This window comes from Electrona antarctica (genome assembly GCF_951216825.1).
Source record: "Electrona antarctica genome assembly, chromosome: 11".
NCBI lineage: Eukaryota > Metazoa > Chordata > Actinopteri > Myctophiformes > Myctophidae > Electrona > Electrona antarctica.
In genome coordinates, this window is record NC_136792.1 from 25,824,609 (window position 1) to 25,842,704 (window position 18,096).

Consider the following 18,096-nt stretch of genomic DNA (forward strand, 5'->3'; position numbering starts at 1 on the left):
CGTAAAGATGAAATTACCTACCTAGGTTCCATCCTGGAGGCTAATCTTTCCGGTGATAAAATGGCCACCAACGTAATCAAAAAGGTCAACCATAGAACAAGATTCCTTTACAGGATCTCCTCACTGGTCAACAAAAACACCTTGAAGACCTTAACAGGAGCCCTTGTACAGGGTTTCTTTGACTATGCATGCACCTCCTGGTACCACAGCACCTCAAAGGCCCTTAAAACCAGGCTCCAGACTTCCCAAAACAAACTGGTCAGGCTCCTACTTGACCTAGCCCCCCGAACCCACCTCACCCCTGCCCACTTCGACAGGCTGGAATGGCTTAGGGTCGACGACAGAGTACAGCATCTTGCAATGGGTCTGGTCCACAAGATTCGATACACCACCAAGATACCCATGTACCTGTCTAGATACTTCCTTAATGTTAACGAAGTCCACACCCACAACACCAGAGGGAGTGCAACGAACCATGTACAACCCAGATTCGGCACAAACAAGGGACTAAATTATTTTCGCTCCTATGCCACCAAAATGTGGAACGCCCTACCAACTGTCATTAAGACATGCGAATCCCTTGACTCCTTCAAAACCGCTCTCAAAGGGCACCTACGGACGGCTGCAATTCGAAACTGGCCCCTGTAAAATCGGAATCCCCCAAACACGAACGCAAGGACAACACAAGAGACGGTCGCGGCCACACAGCCAACTCAAGGTATGGCCACTGAGCCAACTTTGGGACCCAACGCAAGGACAACACAAGAGACGGTCACGGCCACACAGCCAACTCAAGGTACGGCCACGGAGCCGACTTGGGGACCCAACGCAGCTCCTCCCAGGAAACAAACAAATTAACGGAGCTGAACGTGAATCCCCCCCACCGCCCACCCCCTTTTTTTCCCCCTCACCGTATATGTTTCTTTTCCCTTTTTACCTCCTTTATGATGAATTCCTGTTCTGTCTATAGAAGTGTCTATTTGTACGTCTCTAAATGTTTTGATGATTTGAACATGGTGGACCCTATTGGAAACAAGTGTAATGCTTAATTGGGTCGTCCACTCACAGTTAACAGCCTTTGTATTGAGTTTGTGCTTGAAATGTACTGTAATTCTACAAACTGTTAATAAATTCTTCAATCAATCAATCAGAAGATCAATAGAAGATCAATAGAAGATCAATCGCTTTGGTCGCCTAATAAACTCTCTGATCGGATGGGTAATGGCAGATCAATGAAGCATAATGCATATTGGCTACTCCATGGTTCTTAGGAGAATATACACATGTATAATAATTAGGTCGGTGCCACCTAATTAAGGCAAAAAAAGAAAGAAAATCAATAGAAAAAGTAGCTATAAGCTTTTTTGCTGCAGAACTATGTTTGCAAATATGTGTCTATAACATTCACATGAACATGACAGTAGCACATTCACTTTAATTAACTTCAATTTACTCACAAACCAGTTGATCAGGAAATGTGCAAGGACTAGGACTAGGCTATAGCCTATAGTCCTTATATACATTTATGCTATATACACTATACACTCCACTATGCCTATAGGCATATACATTATTGATGAATTGAACATGGTGGACCCTGTTGTAAACAAGTGTAATGCTTAATTGGGTCGTCCACTCACAGTTAACAGCCTTTGTATTGAGTTTGTGCTTGAAATGTACTGTAATTCTGCAAACTGTTAATACAATTTTCAATCAATCAATCAATCATGGGATCCAGACTAAAAGGATAACACAAAAAGGTCCGGGAAATGCACATGTAGCCTATTCAATTCATAATACATTATATAGGCTAACACAATAGGTCTAGGACCTGGCTAATATCATCAACAAAATAATGCAAACAGGCTATACGTACGTACAAAATAGATGGGAAAATAATATAGCTACTCCCTTTAATTGAAAGTTAACTTAATCGCATTTGGGGCATTTTTTGCTTTGTAACAGCAGTAGCCTATAGCTTTCTAGTCTACATATGCCTAATCTAATATTCAAAGCAGCTATAAGATCAGACACAGTAGGCTAAGCTTAGTAAGCTTACATTAAGAAATAACATCAATTAAAGTCGTTTCGAGTTCGACTGAACTTGATCAGTGGACACATATACAATTCGACAGTCAGATGATGATCACTGGTTTCGTGTTTGATTCTGGATCAGATCAAAGTCCCTGGTTCTTTGAACCAAAGGCTCAGGTCGCCCTTCATGTCTGTCTGAAGTGGACAGGACTCAGGAGCGATTCACTGGACAAGACACAACAAAGTGGACTTCCATTGAACACAAGGAGCACTAACGACCCGCCGAGCACCTTGTTTGATGTAACGATGATGGGCTGATGATGTCTGAACTGGATCAGGGGTATAAGACTGGACATGGACAGGTCCAGAGTTCACTCTTCTTTGGAAAGGTGAGGGGTTGGTTATAGGAAGACTTGTGCTCGCTGAACTTTTTCCACACTGACAACTTTTTCCTTTGGCACTTTTTGAAAACTACAATGGAAGCGACCACCAAGTTCTCTAACTTCAGCATCAATCGCATTATGGGCTCTGGGTTTGGACCGTCTCCTCCTCATGCACCTACCCACACTGTTGTATATGTACCTGGCGTATACGTTGGACTTTCCAGCGGCCAGGGCTGTTTGGACTCCAGTAATGTTGGACGCGTGTCGGTGCCCAGGCCTCCAGCAGCACCAATGCCCCGTGCAGCCAGTGGGCCATATCATGGGATGGACAGCTACCCGACCTATGGGGCGTACGGTCTGCATCACGCAGGATTCAGCTTTTATCCGAATTCTGTGCACACTCTGCACAGCAGGCCTGCAGGCTTCCCGATGAACACAGGTAAGAAATTATAGGCCTTTACGCAATGTCATGGTTTTAATTAATTTACATGTTTTTGCACACGTGTTTTTCGTTCTGCACATTGATTTTATTTATTTTGTATGTAAGCTATAACTTACTGTTTCGACAAGTGCTAAATAAAGTGTAGACTAGCCTATTATTATTATTATTATTATTATTATTATTATGGGTATTGGGGTCTGTGCTGTTCAGACCCCGCACATTGGTTAGTCTTTACGCATGGGCGAATTGACTTGTCATCAGGATCAGGCTATATATGCCTTTTTAATGCAATAATCTATAAAGTAGGCCTATGACTAATTTATATGCATGTTGTTTTGTATTGGCAGGGCGACAGCCGTTGTCTTACCTGGATAACTGTAGTTACCAGCAGCAGCAGCAGCATGTGTCAGAGAGGCCGCAGCCTCGTCCAACGAGCCGGATGAGGACAATGTTCACCGAAAGTCAGACCAAACATCTGGAAAAGCTGTTTGAGGTCACCGACTACCCCGGAGTGGAGACCCGGGCTGAACTGGCAAGGGACACCGGCCTGACCGAAGAAACTGTTCGGGTAAGTGATTATGATTATATAGGCTATAAATTGAGTGCGTAAAACCTATAGCCAAACTGTTCCTTGCTTTACGCATGACGCGCGTCGTCGGCCTTTGCACAGATTCACCATTCATTGCTGCCCCCACACACAAGCATACAATATAACAGTCTCCTTTCTTTTCTTCCAGGTTTGGTTTAAGAACCGCAGGGCTCGCATGAAGAAGAAGAACTGCAACAACTGAGTGGACACATCTCCGTATTCTCGCCCCTCTGCTGCGTCCAATTAAGGCCACCGGCCTCTACTGAAATCAATGACATGGCTGATATAAGCGCCCCCTGCGCCTACCAGTATATTATCACATATCAGAGCCCTATGATGCCATAATGTATATCATTATGTATGGCGCTATCCCTCTGAACGGGAGACCGCTGTCCAGGCGGCTGCCTGGGTCATCACGGTTCAAAACATCCCCAAATGGACTTGCTGCACTGCTTTAATTACAACAGCTGCACTAATGCTACAAGCAACGACAATGTGATACGTCTGTAATTGTTTGTTTGAATTTACTGTAGGGCTATTTTATTTATTGACTATTAGCACTTGGCTTTGTTTAATTGTCTGAGCTGAAATAAATGCACATGAACTGACTCGATGTGTTGTCTCTTTATATGCTTATGTTTTAATTGGCAATCAACTGAACCGACTGAGCAATATATAAAAATCATATACTCTCAGATAGGTCTTTAGGAGAATGCTTAAAGTCTTGGGATGGGTCACTGCAGCAGACACACACACACACACACACACACACACACACACACACACACACACACACACACACACACACACACACACACACTGCAAAGGAGACAATGGGGCAGTGCAAGTATAGAAAACAACATCAAATTCTTTATTATATTCATAGAGTGGTCATCGTTGTTATTGTTATAATAATTTTCATGCTGATGAGAAGATACACTGTTGTTGGAAAAAATAAAAAATAATCAAACAACCCCAAAATACTAAGAGACAGAGAAAGATAGAATGAAAGAGAGAGCATGCAATTATTATTCACTTTGATGAGGACTGCGGTGTAAAGTCCAATACTTATTCTCACCCATCCCACCCCACACAACCCCACCCTATAGCGTCCATCAGGGTTCACACACTTTAAAACAGGAGTGTATCACGCACGTGGACTGCACGACCGAGCACAGAATAAGTTATTAACACATACAGGCTACAGGCTACAAAATAAAAACCGTAAAACAAAAAGTACACTTTGTGAAATTATCAAAATATAGGCTATATATTTTAAGACCTAAAAGAGTATGTTAAAAACAACTAGCGTGTTGGATTAGTGTCAGGTTAGTTTGCATGAGAATGATTCCATGATTGTTGATGTTAAAGAGCACATTTAGACTTAACAACGTTAAAAGGCTGCACAGACATGTACAAATAAATGCTTTAAGGTGAACAAAGGCTGAGGAATGGAGTAAATGGAGTTTTGCTCCTATAGTAAGATGACAACGTGTGACACAATGACACTTCACTGAGCATTCCAGAGATCCTGCCACGTTGGTAGGAAGACCACCTTTAAAAAGTCAACGGATTCACTGAGACATATTAATGTAACTGTACATTCACTGTACAAAAGACATACGTACACCAGAGAGTGTGCCGTTAAAAGACAACAGACATTCAGTGCCACAGGCAACGTGTTGGCGCTTTCTTTCATTAGCCTCTTTAGTATGGAAACATGAGTCACACATGCCAACATGTGGACACACTGAATAAGTCCTCCACCATTATGTGTAGGTATGTTAAAGGGGAGGCGTCCAAAGGCGTCCTGTGGCACTGAGTGAGTTAAGACTTGAAATATGGTTGTTCAGGAAACAAATTAAAGATATGGGAAATGAAAAAGGTCTGAAGAAAAAATATTTCAGTACCGACAGCAGGCGACTTCCAAACCTGTAGTTTCAACTCCAGTCCTGGGCTGGGTTTCAAACAGAGGCAGTTTTACGTGGCATGCAGGTAAATGCAATTCACTAGCAGAAAAGAAAGTTAACATTCCCTCAAAACCAAAGTAGGCCTACCACTGCTCTATCTGATGAAAGCATTAGCAAAACCTGCTAACCACGATCTGATGTCAGGCTGGCAATCTTTTCCTTTCACTTTCACTGTCCGCCCATGTGTGTCCACTGTCTACTTTCACTGTCCTGTCCACTTTCACTGTCCATGCCCAATTCTTCCTCCAAATATAGCCGATCTACAAGCGTTCACCAAGCATGAGGTGACATTCTGCAGGTATACAGTATGCCATGCAGCTGTAATGTGGCAGTAGTGTTATGGGTGGAAGTGTGGACCTCGTCATCACAGGTATCTGGTTGAATTAGGCCTACGACACCTATAGAAAGCCCAGCGGCAAGTGCCGCCATTCCAGAGCCTCTCTCTCCCCTGTAGTATTGTGTTGTGTTCACTGTTAACACCTTCACATACTACAGTGTAGTGGTTGAGCTAAACTGCACGGCCAGCTACAGGCAGCGAATCAGCTGAATCCACGAGAGAGTGCAGGAGCAACCAGTTGTGTCAGCCAGAGTTTGGACCTACAGGATGATTCATACAAGTCTAAACACGTACTTTCCAATGGTACATAATCCAATTTCCCCCCTTACTCCTTGGATTCCAAACTTTAACAGCTGTATTTACTACATCATCAGCCAATGATTTTAACAAAAAACGGAATTACCTCAGTGTGACTGGTGTTGTACTCAAAACGTTCCAGCCAAACCAGTATAAGATTACCAGCATTTCGCCAGTAGATGGTGTCACTTTCGCACCCTGGTGCAGCTGATAGTACTGTATAGTTCTATAATGATAGCGATGCATAAGACGCTGTCCTCTCTGTGCTAGTGTGTTTACAGTGTGTGGTAGAAGGAACACATGACATGGACCACTGCCAAACACAGAACATACACTGCAGGTACACTGCTTATATATTGATGTTTTCAATTAATGCAAGCAATCAGAGAGAATTAAGATTAAGCACATGTAACGTTAGGTTAAGTAGTATTTGTGTTTTTGTGTGGGGATGCTCACGTTCACAAAACATACCAAGGTCTTATTTGCGTAGAGAGGAGAGGAGAACATAAGAGAGGAGACAAGACGAGGAAGGGCAGGATAGAGGGAAGGTAAAGGAGAAGAAGCATTTTAAATAGCAGGTGTTCTATCTAAATCTAGCCTAGAGATTTTATATTTTATAAAAAAGTTGTTTTCTTGCACAAATAAAGGAAAAGAAAATATTTAGATGGAGAGGAGGGTACTGTTTGGTCTAGACACATAGAGCTGTATGGCTTTGATTATCATTCACATATGCATTTTATAAAGTATATTCAACTTCCATCTGATTGTGTATAGGCCTATATCATATTATATATATATATATATATATATATATATATATATATATATATATATATATTTATTTTTAAAGCTGAGAATGACTGAAGATGTGGTTAGTGGTAGTACTTTAAGTGATCATACTCAACTACAAAACAATATTTGCTAGGAATTGGACAGAAATGTACGTTGCACCGGAAATATTTCCTTTCCAGGGCTGTTTGTCAGTTTGATTAGCATGATGTTAAATAATCCAAGGGTACTTGTGAAGATTTTATAATCATAATATATTTGTAAACCTACCACATCATATGGTTTGAATTGGTCATATACTGTTTAATAATGACAGACATGATCCATTGAGTGTTTAGTCACGAATGTCATTTTCTGCACTACTGTTTGGGAACAGAATTTGATCAAGGGATATGGGTGGTGATTAGATCTGTGTATTTCCTATGCTTTCACATCTGCTTTGCTACTGATGCTTCATTTTAGAATCAATCCACTGTCTTTAAATACAGAGAGTATAAAATCAAATCAAACTGAGACTGACTCTACGGTAAAATACGATTATATTTGACACTTGTTTCCAAAACAAAGGAAACATATCACTGGAGACCAAAAAACGCAATGGAAAAATTAGGTCAATTTGAAGTTCAAAAAAGCTATACAAAATGGTGACAGAAACCTGAATACGTACGTTTGACCCTGTTTTCTTTTTGACATCTGATGTTACTGACTTTATGCTCCATGACAAAATGGCTGTAATCACCTTTTGATGTCTGATGTGTTCAACGTATTGCATTCATTTCAAGCCTGTGCCTTTCTGTCTTTGTCAGAGAACCAATGTTCACTTTTCCAGATAGGCAGCATGACTGTATTGCACACTGAAAAGAGCATATATAAATCTGCTATTTTCAACGCAGGACACCATCCATTTTTTAAATACTTTGCTGTCAGCCCTAAAACCAATCCCACCCATCTGGCATCTGGCATAAACAGAATGGAACAAACCATTTATTTTCCCTATTTTGACTATTCAACCCAAGGCTGGTAGCAGCAGAATAGAACTTGTAGCAGCGTGAGCATTAGCCTTATTATTGTAGACAACCTGACAGACTGAATTCAACTGGGTTTTATAAGGAAACAAGCTACGACAGTTTGGCAAAAGTGAGCGATTGGGAACTCCCTAAAACAAACGCGGGCCAAATTATAGGTAAAAATTCTCGGAAGAACTGCTTTCAATGGAGTACTGGATTCATAATTACAATTACATTCTCTGTATGTTTTACAGAGATCGCAGGACATTTGCTGTTGAGATACAAGGCACTAGATCTTGCTATAGAATGGAGCTATGAATGGACTGGAGTGAAAGAGAGGAAGAGAAGGAGAAAGGGAAGGAGGGATGTGGTCCACCATGGTAACATTTGACTTTGGACAACAGCGATAAGTCTGAGACTGAAAAAAAAAAAACTAAGCAAAATAATGACCGATGAGCAGAGAGACTGGAGAAGGAGTTAGGTCTGCATCTCAGCACGCAGCATCCATGGAAACCAACAACAGAACAGCAACCTGGAATAGAACAAGATAGATCAGTGCCTGCTGTGTTGTGGGGTAGCTGTGGAAAGCCCTATAGCTTGCCATGCACAGCAACTAGTCTCTGTCTGTCTGTCTGTCTGTCTGTCTGTCTGTCTCACCTCTCTTTTGGGGGGCTGGGTACCCCAAAATGAAAACAAAATACCCCCAACATATATTAGCTGTAAAACTGACAACTGCATTGGTGCACTATTGGTGGCTGTACTCTTTCGTTATTGCTCAGCTCTCTTCACTGTGATTTAATAGAGCACATTGTGAACACATTTGTTTTTACACATTTTGCTGTAAAACTGCATTAGTGCACTACTGGCTACTAGTGTCTGCATTCATTCAGCGACTAGTCTGTATGTCTGTCTACCTGCCTGCCATGTTGTAGTTGAGGCTAAAAGGCCTATTCCTTCCACACAAAACACATGTACATCATTGTGATTCAGGTTGGAGATACATGACTATGCTTTGATGTAATGTAGTGTACCTGGATATGGAGCTCTCAGATGTAATGTCTTTAGGAGAACGCATGGTATTGAAGTTACGCTTGGGCGGCTGGGCCACTGTAGGAGGCACACACACACACGCACGCACACGCACGCACGCACGCACGCACGCACGCACGCACGCACGCACACAGGCACGCACGCACGCACACAGGCACACACACACACACACACACACACACACACACACACACACACACACACACACACACACACACACACACACACACACACACACACACACACACACACACACACACACAGAGGATAGGTCAGGACACAGAACAGGTCAGGACACAGAACAGGTCAGGACACAGAAGAGTAGAGAAGATTTCATTGTTTCAAGTGCCAATGGAAAACAATGGGTGGCACTTAAAAAGCTTTCAAATTACACACACACACACACACACACACACACACACACACACACACACACACACACACACACACACACACACACACACACACACACACACACACACACACACACACACACACACACACACACACACACACACACACACACACACACACACACACACACACACACACACACACACACACACACAGTGGGCTGTACTTACTGGAGACCTGGTGAACTTTCTTCACCATGTTGTTGTCGTTCTCTGTCTGTCGTTCTCCATCTACAGGACCTCCAATTCTGAGACAGCAATAACAAACCATGTCACTTTACACTAGCAATACTGTACCAACACATCATGATACTGTTCTGTACCAACACAGGTCCCACTGGTCATACTGGTCATTGCATGTAGCCTACTCCTACGGGCTGGGGCAGCACCTGTCAGTAAGGAGTATTGGGCGGGAGGAGTAGGACGAAGGCCTTACATCCTCCCGGTGGGGGCTCCTCACTGGCAGGTGAGTCAGTAGGATACAACAACAGTGACAACATATAAATGTGTGTACAGAGGAATTAATTGGCATAACGACTAAAACTGGGTAAAAATCATGAAAAAAAAAGGATTTCATGTGAATTGGTTTGTTTCAGAGTGAATGTAAATTGTATGGAAGTACGTCCCAGCCCATAGGAGTCGATAGCACAGCGACGATGACTGCCCTTGCTGTCTGATTTCCCTCCCCCGAACACGACCAATCGTGTTCATATAGACAATCCGCCAAGCCGTATACACTGCAGTGGAACTGAACCCATATGACTCTGCCATGGTGGAGAGGATTCTTTGTCAATTTTCACCTGTGCCCACAATAGGGACAGCAGGTTGAACGTGGTGAAGGCCTGAAATGTGAACGTAGCCTTTGAGATGCCCCTGTTCTTAGGATTTAGTCTTTTGTAATTAGTGTTTTGAATGTCGTTTGATGTGTGTATTTTTACTATTACCTGGCTGCAAACCAATTTCCCGCAAGGGACAATAAAGCTAACCTTGAACCTTGAGATGTCTTGAAGGTATCTCCTCACCCAGTGTTGGGAAAGTTCATTTATTTTATGAACTAGTTCAGTTCACAGTTCAGAAATTTAAAAAGGAACTAATTCAGTTCATAGTTCATAATTCAACATTTTGAACTAAAGTTCATGGTTCAACGATTTTAGTTATTTTTCGTTCTTTAAAAAAAAAATTATTGCCACAGCCTAGGCTATAGCCATTTGCGCATTTGCGCACCAGCTGAGAGACAGGGATTTAGAGAATGCTGACAGGCACTCAAATGAGATGTTAACGTCCTGTAAGTAGACTTAGAAATAAAACTAGTGTTGACTAATCAATACAAGTGGCTCTTATTTTGATGAGGCAGTTTCTGCACAGGAAGTCCGTTTCACTTGTAAACAAGCTACGATGGATGAGCTGTCAAAGTACTAGTCCCACGTTAGCGACCCTATTTACAATATGAAAACTGTCACTTAGACAATGTAGGTTACACACCGCTGGAATTAAACATGGAACCTGCAGGCAGCATTAGGTGAGTAATTCATTGTATATGTGTTGGACGTTCGTGGTTGTGCTAATGATAAACGGACAGGTGCTGCCAGTGGGATCCTCCTGCTGCTTAACGACGACACTGTTCTGTGACTAGGTGTACTAGTGTAGCTTTGCATCTGCCCGTGTGAAAGCAGCATAACGTCGTGGCAGGATACAAACGTCTGTAACCCCCACTCCCCCCCCACTCTTGAACGAAGTTGAACGAGAGAAAGTGACGTTCACACACGCCAGAAATGAACGAGTTCACAATGATGTTCATCAGGCAGAAATACAGTACGTTCAGTTCACGTTCAGCCCAAATGAGAACGCGTTCGTGAACTATCGTTCTTTGAACGTGTTCGGTTACAACACTGTCCTCACCTTTGGACACGGGAGGGCGGGGCAAACACGCCATACTTAGGCAGACAGTTGAAGTAGCGAACGCCGAACACCGAGCCATCGTGTTTCCCTGTCGGCTGGTCCAGTTCAACACCAAACCACAAACCTGGACACGCACGCACGCACACACACACACACACACACACACACACACACACACACACACACTTGTATTATTTTCAAGTCGAAAATAGCAGATCTACAACCATTTCTTGTGAGGACCAGGGAAAATGTTCTCGATTTGTCTATTTCTCACATTCTACTCGGAATTTGAGTACACGTGCGCACACACACACACACACACACACACACACACACACACACACACACACACACACACAGACACAAACACACACACACGCACATAATCAGCAGTAAATATGTAAAATCCAGTGTATCTCTAAAGATTCAAATCCCTGTGAAAAGCTGCTATAATCGTCCCACAGCACAACACACCTGGGGCAAAGTCTGTCTTGCCATAGAAGCGTACGATGCCGTTCTTCTGTCCTGCCACCAGAACCTGGTCTCCCACCTCCACGTTCAGCCCATCCGGGTCCAGACTGGCCACCGATGTCTTCTTCTTCTTGTGGGCTGAGGGGTAGAACGCATGGATTAAAGCAAAAATAAAATCTCATGACTGAAACAGTTTGCCCCCACAGTACTAGCGCCGTTAACACAATATGTAAATTATAATGTTTTAGTCATATTATTCCTGCCAGTAAATATATACTGCCAATCAGGTGAAGAAATCACCTCTGTCTGAGGCTTTAACGTTTGCTTTTATATGAAAGACGATGGTTTTATGGAAGATGCTTCAGCACATAATGCTAGTTTGACCACTTGAAATGCTCTAATCTTAAAATAAGCAAAGATAGCATATTCTACAAGCTCTCAATGCGTCGCATTGAGAGCTTACTACTTTGCCTTAAATAGAAGAAATGTTGGCATCTCCAGGATCCAAATGATTGAAATCAGTTGTGGCGACTGAGAACTTTAATCCATGAGAAGGAAGCAAACGCACCGTCAACATGCAGACACAGGGCTATTTACTTAGAGGGACCCTTTACAAATTGCAGACAGGTGCTATTTTATGCCGGTCATGGAGGAGGTTAGGAGTCACACTTTTTGAAGTTGTAAGGGCATTCTACATTTTGGTGTCATAGCAGTAGAATGAATTTGACCCGTGTTTGTGCCCAAGCTGTGTTGAGTGAGATAAGTGGAGCTCCCTCTGCTGTTGTGCCTGTGTGTCTCTTTTTACGCAGTGGCTTTCTAACAAACGCATCCAGAAACCGATCACTCACGTCCCCACAACGATACTGTATATTTGGTATAATACGAAGGCCTATCACAGTCATTTCTATTGTTGTTATTGTTAATTATGTTAATAAAGTTGGATTCATACTTAGTTGTGTACTGGTAGTTGCACACACCAAGAATATTGAAGCAACAAGTTCACGATGTGGCTATTACTATTAATATATGTCATTTTAATTTAATTTAATTTAATTTATTTAATTTCTCCCCACACTACGCCTATTGTTTCAGAATGTTTCTTACATTTGATGGACTTAGGAAATATTATTTAAACATAGTCAGTCAGTGTGCCATATCAACATTATGTTTAATTTTGACACCACATCAAAATGTAATATGTCCAACTGATTTTGATTGTCCACAGGCTATACATAACAACCTTTTCTTCTTGGATCAGGATGCACGGTCATTAGACTCAATAACCCACCGATCTCCCAGACTCCCTCCCCAGTCAGAGTTAGGAGTTTGAATGAATGTAGAATTATGTGCAGGGTGACTTTTGTGATTTGTATTTGAGATGTGAGGGGACTTCATTTCTTCACACATTTCTTAACTTCTACAACACTGCATCTCGTAACCCTAACTACCTACCTTTCTCTTTCTCCTTCTTCTCTTTCTTGGCCTTAGAGGAGATGCGTGACGCCAGGTCCATGCGGGGGGTGCGGGGGGTGGAGGTGACGGAGGAGGGGAGCAGGTCCTTCACCTTGTTGATTTTAGAGACCGGGGCGAAGAGACCTGGGAGAGATACACGGAGCATGAGTGTTACTTTCGTCGACTAAAACCATGTTTCCCTTGTAGGACATAGCGCATGGACGGAACGAGGTGGTGTTACCTAGCTTGGGAGGACAGATGAAGTATCGGACACCCCCAACACTGCCGTCATTCTTTCCTTCTGGTTCGTCAAGCTCCACTCCCACCCACTGACCACTGGCAAACTCTGTGGTACCACAGAATCTCAGAGTGCCCGTCTGAGAGAGAGAGAGAGAGAGAGAGAGAGAGAGAGAGAGAGAGAGAGAGAGAGAGAGAGAGAGAGAGAGAGAGAGAGAGAGAGAGAGAGAGAGAGAGAGAGAGAGAGAGAGAGAGAGAGAGAGAGAGACAGACAGAGACAGAGAGAGAGACAGAGAGAGAGGGGGATGAGGGGGATGAGGGGGATGAGGGATAGTGATAGATGTACAGAGAACATGCCAAACATTGGGAGAAGGCAACAGGGAGGAAGAGAGATGAGGTGAGGTGACAGAGTAAGGGAGGAGAGAAACGAGAGAGGAGAAAATGAAAAGAAACAATAAAGAAAGAGAGAGATGGTATAAAATACAAATAAAAGGAGTTAGAGAGAGCAATGTCAAGTTAGCAAACAGTAGCACAGTATATAGGGTATTTTGCGGGAGAGAAAAACTAAAACTAAAAACTAAACTAAATGAGAAAGCTTTAGACAGACAGAGCAGCTGAAGTTAATATTGACACTGCACAATAGCTTAAGTTACGTATGTACTGTACTGTACTGTACGGTGTCAGACAGACGTCCTATACCGTACATCATGTTACTGTAATTATGGTATGTTAGTAACATATGGATATGGGATATGGGGCAAAGAAGCGCACAGTGAGCAAATCACAGTATATGTGCATAATGTATGTTAGGGTTTGAATTAAGGACAAATGATGTATATACACATACAGTATTACATATTACAGTACACACCACATATGATACCTGCTTTACCACATGGAAGAGGATGTTCTTGTAAATACCATAATAACATATCATATATTCAGGGAGATGTGTCAATTTACACACTGACTGTCACCACATTCAGATTCTGAGAAGAAAAGAAATGCCTCACAATTTTTGCCTAGGCATCAAATGTCCCGTCCCGTAAGACAAAAAAGAAAAGTGTGACAGACATGAAGCCAACCATCCTTATACCAACCACGGACCAACCACAGACTTTCGTTACAGCCCGGCCTATCAGAAGCGTACCTGATATTTTCTCTGGAAAAACCTGGACATGCTGCCCTGTCAGACCCTCTGTCACTGATATTGATGACGGAAGACCACTGAGACTAATGTATTATTTGGACATGTTCCAGTTCTTCTCACTAGAACGGATCGTCTAAAATACTATCCTGCCAACACATCCTGCCCAACAAATGCATTGTAAACACCCAAAGAAAGGTGCTTAGACAGTATGTGTTGCCTTTTTCTAGATTCAAAGTGAAACTGAAATCAACCTGTGCCTACAGTGTATACTGTATACAGAAAGGTACATTTATTTCCGGTGAAAATATTTCACCTGATAAAGATTTAGTGTTGAAACATTGTTTGCTGGTACAGAACAGCACTATCATACACTATCATACACTATCATACACTATCATACACTATCATACAACACACTGGTGAGGTGAGCATATTAACACCACTATGCCATTATTGGGCATATTTAATTATTTAGCAGGGACAGGTACGATTCATTAATTAGATGTTACATTTTGTTGACAAACTTTAGCCCATTTCACGCATTAATTAATTTAAAATGTATCTATAAATTCACCAATGCACTAATACACCACGTCTGTAATCCACGTAACCCGAGAACCGTTCGCCCCACCGACTTCAAATTCGACACACGCGTTCCACACCCCCACAAGGTGTGCCCGGTGTCGAGTCGGTCGGAGCCACGGTTGTCCAGAACCGCCACAAAAGGCCTCTGCCCGGGCTCTGGACAGGACCCCTGCCATATATGGAGCTGACCTGTTCTGACATCACAACACATATTTGGGCATGCCTGACACAGAACTCCAAATATAGGAATAAAGGGACACAGAGAGACAGATACAGAAATCTCCATATATGGGGCATAACAGGGACACAGACAGATGGGTGGAACGCACTGGAATGGGTACTCTGACACGGGTACAACAGGTATTGCATAGCCGGGTGGGGCATGGATCTCCAACTCTATACAGCTGGTCACCGGTCTAGTAATAACATAAATTCAACACAAATCTCAGACAAAAACCTAGATTTTAATGTAAAATCTTGTTTCCCTGTGAATGAGCTTCCACCCGCCAGGTGAGTGTGGTAGAGCAGGTACGTTCCACATGTGACCAGCTGGGTATACAGTGATTACAGTCCATACCAACCTGTGCAGGAGGGGTTGGAGAGGAGCTGTCTTCACTGCTCTCGTCTTTATGGAGCTACACAGTGAGAACAGACCGTTCAGTCCACCCACAATGCCAAATATGCTACCCACTTAAAGCCCGACCCACAGCACATTGTCAGCTTGCAGATTGTCCAATTTTTTGGCATACAGTACATGAGTACAAATTAAGAATATGGCCCCTTGCAATATTTCTGAAAATGTTCACATTTAACAACATGCACAGAATAGGGACATCAGAGTTAATTAAACACTGAGTTAAGCCAATGCTTATTTGAAGGGCCTTTCATCGGATAATGTATTGGCTATACATTATCCGCACAATGTTTCGGTCGGGCTCTTCAACCAACAATCAAAACTTTGGGTCATACTGTATTTATGTACCTCTGAGTTTGAAACAAAACACGCTATCGTTGGGCTATATACCTTCATGTCGTCCAGCACCACGCGGTCCCCCAGCTTCAGTCCCAGCGAGCTCAGCATCAGGTTGCCAGGGATGTTGTCGTAGTTGGGCAGGGTGGCTCTGGGCAGGTTGCAGCTCAGTGGCACTGCGTCCAGCAGCACCTGTTTCAGCTCCTTGGCCACCATGGCCGCCTCCGCCTTATCCAGACTCATGTCCATAGGGTCGGGGACCACGTCGGCCGGCCCCTGGCCCTTTTCATTCTGGAGGAGGAGGAAGAGAGGGGGGGGGGCAGAAGAATGAAGGAACAGAGATTGAGGATTTAATTGAGCACCGAAGTCTGATGTAATTTACACATGCTACCTGGGTCACAGGTTTCCACTGCTCCCATTTCTGTAGTTCTGAATGTTTAATATCGCATCAAATAAGAACTGTGCTCCAAAAAGAAACAAACAAGCACGGCTATTTGACTCATATGGATATGAAGCATCAATTGATGGCATGTATCGACTGTATCGAATATCAGTCACTAAATGATACAGAGCCACCTCCATGACAATATCGCCGGGACATTTTGTTTTTTACCACAATGTTTATTTGAGACGATTTTAAGATAACCCAATGTTACCACTCATACAGTATGTCATTCAAAAGCATAACCAAATCCTTTTGATGAGTAAACATAATAATATACCATTGTTCTCTTCCTGTTTCTTATGGCATGAATCAACCATTTCAACACACTTGTGTGAAATAGCCCCTTTGAGGCAGGAGATCAGCTCACAGAACTAATGTTACCCACACAGCCTAGATGGCAGTGCCATAGAGCCAAGGTTCTCAACCGGAGGAGGGCTCTCTCTGTTCATGTCTAGTCTGCGACCGAACAAAACGTGACATATTATGTATATATGTATACGCTGAAAGAACAATGCTAGTATTCTCACTCTGACGGTAGGGTTGGCTCCGTGCTCCAGGAGACACTTGACGGAGCCCAGGCAGAGGTTCGAGGCAGCGATATGCAGGGCTGTCCCGTGGTGGAAGTCACTGCACGTCGAGTTCAGCACTGAGGAGACCACAGAGCATGCAGTGAGTCATTTAGTTAACATTCAAAGAAAACATAACGCACATCATCCATTTCTTGGTGCTGAGGACCCAAACTGCTGAAACAGAATCATGAAATACAAAGCAATTTTGCTTTCTATGTAAAGCGCCTTGGAAGCGCTATATAAATGCACCATTTACACTGCTAGAATTAGTTAAATGCAGGGGACACATTTCATACTGTAGGCTAAATATACAGTAACAAATACTGCAAAGGAGTGAGGGACAAAATATGATTAATTATTAGTGTTGGAGAGACAGAGAGAGAGAGAGAGAGAGAGAGAGAGAGAGACAGAGAGAGAGAGAGAGAGAGAGAGAGAGATATGGGAGGAAGGCTGAATGTGAACCATGTCCTGGAGGACTACTATGCCGGCGGTGACAATGTGAATGTGCCGACCACAGCACCATTAATGGGAATTGGGCGCACACGTTATTTTTTATGACACCCCATTAAAGCTGCTCTACCACCACCACAACTACCATGGGACTGTGTTGGGGTTTAAGTGGCTAAAGTCTCAGGGAGCCCGTAACTAGGCTAGCACAATGCAATGGTTCATGTACAAAAGCCCGGTACTTTGTCGCACGGCGGCATGGAAAATAGCAGACCAACAAGCCGCTGTGAGCTTGTAGGTCGGCTATTTTCGACGTGGCGTGCGACGAAGTATAAATTAGGCTTTATCCAGGACAACTGGCCCAAAACAGGCTGTGTTTCTGTGCCCTGCATAAAGTACAAAGCAAGTCTGATTTAAAATGTACAGTACATCACATCATTCAATTGAAAGGTATTTGTCTGTTTCTTTCTTTCTTTCTTTCTTTGTCTTTATTCTGTCTTTTATTCATTTCATGGTTTCTATAATGCTTCTACAGTGGAAATGAGAGTGCTCCGTCAGTG

General features: G+C 42.9%; 1 protein-coding gene across 1 annotated transcript in view; it reads right to left on the reverse strand.

The window, feature by feature from the left end:
- Positions 1–8,325: 8,325 nt before the first annotated feature.
- Positions 8,326–18,096, reverse strand: part of clip3 (CAP-GLY domain containing linker protein 3) — a gene marked incomplete at both ends in the record, with an annotated part of 28,683 nt that continues 18,912 nt past the window's right edge. Inside the window, 9 exons of the mRNA XM_079513636.1 lie at positions 8,326–8,380; positions 8,880–8,955; positions 9,483–9,559; positions 11,211–11,334; positions 11,685–11,819; positions 13,134–13,277; positions 13,375–13,510; positions 16,130–16,366; positions 17,048–17,166. Of these exons, the coding sequence (XP_079369762.1) occupies positions 8,326–8,380; positions 8,880–8,955; positions 9,483–9,559; positions 11,211–11,334; positions 11,685–11,819; positions 13,134–13,277; positions 13,375–13,510; positions 16,130–16,366; positions 17,048–17,166 (1,103 nt within the window). The remainder of the gene's footprint in view (positions 8,381–8,879; positions 8,956–9,482; positions 9,560–11,210; positions 11,335–11,684; positions 11,820–13,133; positions 13,278–13,374; positions 13,511–16,129; positions 16,367–17,047; positions 17,167–18,096) is intronic.